At 35.5% G+C, this 5,020-nt stretch overlaps 1 protein-coding gene across 2 annotated transcripts; it reads right to left on the bottom strand.

Annotated features, from left to right (window-relative positions):
* Positions 1-55: 55 nt before the first annotated feature.
* LOC123205997 (nifU-like protein 4, mitochondrial) lies at positions 56-4,788 on the bottom strand. Of its 2 annotated transcripts, none has more exons than XM_044623088.1 (6): positions 4,526-4,787; positions 3,355-3,516; positions 1,944-2,119; positions 1,691-1,794; positions 1,460-1,571; positions 56-497 (listed from the first exon to the last, which is right to left on the bottom strand). In XM_044623088.1, the coding sequence occupies exons 1-6, from the start codon at positions 4,737-4,739 to the stop codon at positions 429-431; spliced, it is 837 nt and encodes a 278-aa protein (XP_044479023.1). In that variant the 5' UTR covers positions 4,740-4,787; the 3' UTR covers positions 56-428. The 2 variants fall into 2 exon arrangements, with proteins under 2 accessions (XP_044479023.1, XP_044479024.1); XM_044623089.1 differs by lacking the exon at positions 56-497 and adding an exon at positions 1,237-1,317 and having other exon boundaries at positions 4,526-4,788.
* Between the last annotated feature and the right edge of the window lie 232 nt (positions 4,789-5,020).

The raw sequence follows: 5,020 nt of genomic DNA, 5'->3' as shown, positions 1-5,020 counted from the left end.
GTTTTCTGACAACATGGGACAGTACAGGAAACGTCTCATCAATCATGCTAAAAAATTGGCACCAAGTTTAAGGTGAGTCCAACAGATCAAGTAGTTGCAACTACCAATCCATCAAATTATTTCATTCATCTATGTAATATGCATAATGTGAGAACAATTTAGATCCAAAATTTTGGTAGCTATGTGCCCCAAAAAGATACAAAGTAATCACAGAAAAATCAGACATTTTTTTCACAAGAGATGAAAATCATACAGCACTAATTCCCTATCCATTGCAATTAGCAGCGCAGACAACACAGAATACCTGCACTCGTAAATATTAGCCCACAACCTTTATTTGCTCATGTATAGGAAGGCAGATAAGAGACCTTATCCATCCAGCTGTTAATCAGAAATGCTATACAGGAAACAAAATTTAAATGGCTTGACTACTCCATCCGACCGGTTAGTGCTGCATCTTCAACTTCAGTATCTAATTCTTGCTCTACACCTTTGACCTGCATAAGCAGAAAACTTCTGCAGGTAATTAGAAAAGCCAAGAGCTGAATTTACATGCAATCACCAAACAAAAGTCTAGCTTATGTCACAAATAATGGTTGGCCAAGGAAAATGCGCAGGCTAACTATGACAGTATGGCAAATCTGCCTAGAAAACAAGGACAAATTATTTCAACTCAGAAATTTTGAGATGCAACTACATCTGCAAACAAAGAAGTTGTTATGCATATAAAGTCATGTGCATGCCTCCAACCAGAACACTATATACATGTCATAATCATAAGGTATGACATGCATAATAAGGAATCAATTGCAAGTACACATATAGATTATCATCCCTAAAATTATGTTTCTGTTTCTGATTCTATTTCTTTTTTTTTTTTTTATATATTTTGGAATCCCTGATAATTCCCTGGCATTGCACCGGACTAGGACCTAAAATTCTAGGCGGATATTCTTGGTTGGAAACAAATGAGCCATTTATTAGATCCATTCCTTGGGTCTATCCACATTTTCTTACCAACATTTTTATCATAATCATTAAAAGTACAGAAAAAAAAGTTGCCCAGTGTTTTTCTTTTCTACACCAGAAAATGATTCATGCATTCACCATATAAAATATTTGCAGAAAAGGTGATCAAAGGTTCACATATAGATTATACAAAAGTACGTCAGTATAGCTCAAATGAATAAAAAAATAGATAGGTAAATGCTCAAAAACCCCAAGTTCAAGGGGACAGTGTAATAGATACCTGAATCCTTAAGCTACTCCAAAAATACTACACAAGCATAGACAAGTACGTTTCCCCAACACCAACTCCTTTATAAAAAATCATCTTGTTTAGACCATTTTATTAGTGCTAGGCTCAATCTTAGAACTTTACATAATAACTATACACAGATAAAGCTATGACAAAAAATGCGTAAATTCAGAATACCAAATTAAAGATTTCACATGTTACCTCTGGTACATAATGCATCAGCATATTTTCTATGCCAGATTTCAATGTGACAGATGAACTCGGGCAGCCACTACATGCTCCTTGCATTTTCAATTTGACAATTCCTGTTTCTCTAGGGAACATAAACAGAAACTTCAATCAATGCCAAACAGCAACTATATAAAAAACAATGCATTAAGTTAATTTTCAAGTGTTGAATATATTGTTTTAACCAGATGAAGGAACCCCTACGTATCATATCCACAGTATACAATGTCTCCACCATCATCTTGCACTGCCGGCCTAATACGTGTCTCTAGCAATTCTTTGATCATTGCAACAGTTTCTGAGTCATCCTGTAACAGCAAAGATAGCATAATCATTAAAGCAATACACATTCTTGAAAGTTTTAATGTTGATGGCGGTGAAGGTAAAAGCACAGAAAATTATATTCACTTTCACTACAACAACTCAAAGAATCAACTAAAGAAGTTTGAAAATATACTTCATGAATAGCAGTGTCCTTGGCTGCAGCAGTTTCTGAGTCTAGAAACAATGGCTGCCCAGAAGAATAGAAGTCCATGATTGCAGCAAAAATTTCAGGCTTAAGAAAATCCCAAGAAGCATTGTCTGATTTTGTTGCTGTGACAAAATCTGAACCAAAAAACACTCGAGTAATACCTGCATCAAAAGAAAAATAAAAAGGTTTACACTACTGATTATTTCACAATTCAAGTAAATAATCCCCAAATAACAAGACAATAGTTTGAATTTTATTAACTAAATTTAATTTACATATATGAAAAACTGGAAAGGTAAAAAAGGTTACATGAAAAATAAGTAGTAATCTGTCTATCTTTTTTGAGTTTGAGGTTCTTTTAACAACAAATATGTTTTGAAATGAAAAACATTTCAAAAAAATCTAATTGAAATCAAGGAAATTCACAAAATAAAAGTACATGTTTTTTGTTTCAATGCATCTCTCCATTCTGCATCACCTTTACATCTGATGGTAATATAGGTGATTCCATATAGAACATATTTATCCAATCTTGATGGATGCAAAACTTTTTCAGCGAAAAGCATAGGGCAAAAAAACTCACTAGCCTTCAAAAATTACGTCCCTCTGTCTCTTGGACATATGTATAAACAAGTCACTCTCTCAAACAAATGTATAGACAACTCTACGAAAAAAGGTACAAAGAACTCTCTTTCCTATGTAAAGCCACTAAAAACTAGACAATACAATTCCTTTAATGCCTTCAAGCACTATGCTACTGATATTGATCCATGCCAAAAGTTCAACATCATAAGTATGTTATCTCAGGTATAAATTATTGTATTAAGGGAACCAAACATGTATTTTTCACATTTTTATATTTGATCATATAAAACAGAGTTCTGAAAAGAATTCTAAGACAATGACCCTAAATGAATAAGAATAAAGCTTTTGTTTAATCTACTAAGACTGGGCTTCCTAGGTCATCTATAAAATCTCAGGACTTCCAGAAGGACCCTGTAAAACCTCTTAATATATTAACATGGAAAACTTTGATAATTAACCCTGGACTATGTCTTCACGTGGAAACCAACAAATTAATCATTTATGCCTCTGTCAAGAACTCTTAGAATTCAAATTTATTGAGCATTCTATTCTGTTTATGCATATCCGAGTTTGTGTATATATTTGAATTCTAATCCAAACATCAAATGCAAATTCTTAACAGGAACCAATGCAAGGCATTAATCTTAACACTGATAGAAATAAGGTAAGTGATACAAGGCTTTGGTGAAAACATGTGGACTTTTGTCAAACAGTTTAAGAAAGAAAATATGTGAATGCCAATACTTTCTATGAAAAAAGAGAAACAAACTCCAGTCACTAACTAAAGCACATGAGCATGGTTCAAGGTTACCATCAATCCCATAAAGTGCTTTTGCCAAAGGAGAATTCATAGCTGCCCGTGCATTTGCAAAATCAGCACTTCCAACCTCCATAACAGGCTTCCCTGGGTAGAACATGAGAGATGAAGGATTCGGCGTTGACTGTGTTTGTATAAACATTGTCCTTCTCTGCCCTGTTCAATAGCACCATAAATCAATAACTATTTGCAAGCTTCTACATTTCCCATATCTAAATAGTGACATGTGTTCCACTGCCAATTTAATCTTAATACAAAATAGTAAGAAACCATTCTGCATTCTCTAAATAATTGCAAAGTCCGAATAGCAAGGGACCCTTACAGTCACAATTCGGAAACTGTTTTGGAAAATTAGAATATAATGTGAAAAAAGAGCACAATCTCAAAGAAAACAACTTCCCATTGTTCCTAGAAATTACATCCCTATCAAACTTGTATTTGAAAATGGCTACTGACCAAAAGAATTCTCTTAGGTTCTTCAGCATCCCTTTAAAATTAACTTTAAAAAATAAGAAGAAGAAAAAAACTTCTTTGTAATTACATGGGAAAGCAATGCAACCTTCTCTAAATCTGATAAATTTAGAAAACAAAAATAAAAATAATAACACAAACATCAAAACAACAACCAAATCGAAACAAAATCCAGAAAAAAAAATTCAACATGCAAACATTACGGCCGCGTGTTAGGATCCTAAGTACAAGGTATGGGACTTGGATCCCACATTTGGAAAGTATGGGCAACTAGTGTGGGGTTTATATGACCTTGAGTTCTCTCATCTCAATAGCTAGCTTTTGAGGTGTGGTTCTCCTAAGGTTCGTATCATTTGGTATCAAAGTCATCACAACGTCTCCCAATTGCAATCGTGCAGCGCGGGTGGTGACGCCGACATTGCAGTGTTCGCCCGGGGCTAGCAGGGAGCTAGCGCACAGCCAGCCCGCGTGGGCGCCGGGGCTGCGGAGCGTGGTGATATGTTAGAATCCCAAGTGCAAGGTATGAGACTTGGATCCCACATTGGAAAGTATGGGCAACTAGTGTGGGGTTTATATGGCCTTGGCTCTCCCATCTTAATAGCCAGCTTTTGAGGTGTGGTTCTCCTAAGTTTCGTATCGCGTTTGGCAACTTGCAATTAATAAATAACAAAAACGAACAAGCCAAATAAAATACCTTGAAAACGGTTCCAATTTCCGTATGGTAAAGTCGAAAGAGGGAAAGGCTTCAAAAGTGAAGAGTCTTGCGAAGCAGCTGAATTGGACAAATACGACAGCGCTTTGGAAGACGAAAAGATAAAACCGACATTTTTCGCTTCGCAAAAACCTAGTCGTCTCTGTTGACACGAAGAAGACAGACCTTGCTTCAATATTCTAACCAATCCCCTCATCACCGCTTCAAACACAAACCTTCTCTCCGTCCAAGTATTATTTTTTTTCTTTTAATAATTATTTTTTCTCTGCATTTTAATGGCGGTTTTGCAATTCTCTGAGGTGGTTGTACTGTAGATGTGTTTCACGAAAAGGGTACGGTAAAACCGACCCGATTCATAAACCTGAACCAGATCCAGGGCCATCCCAGCCGAACAAAAGAATCCGAGCAACAAAAGCACTCTTTCTGCATGAAAAACAGTAAGCCCAAGTTTAATAAATATAATAAAAATTTGAATTT

The sequence above is a fragment of the Mangifera indica genome, unplaced genomic scaffold, assembly GCF_011075055.1.
Source record: "Mangifera indica cultivar Alphonso unplaced genomic scaffold, CATAS_Mindica_2.1 Un_0021, whole genome shotgun sequence".
Lineage (NCBI taxonomy): Eukaryota > Viridiplantae > Streptophyta > Magnoliopsida > Sapindales > Anacardiaceae > Mangifera > Mangifera indica.
The sequence above is the reverse complement of the archived record's forward strand: the minus strand, read 5'-3'. Positions and strand labels throughout refer to the sequence as shown.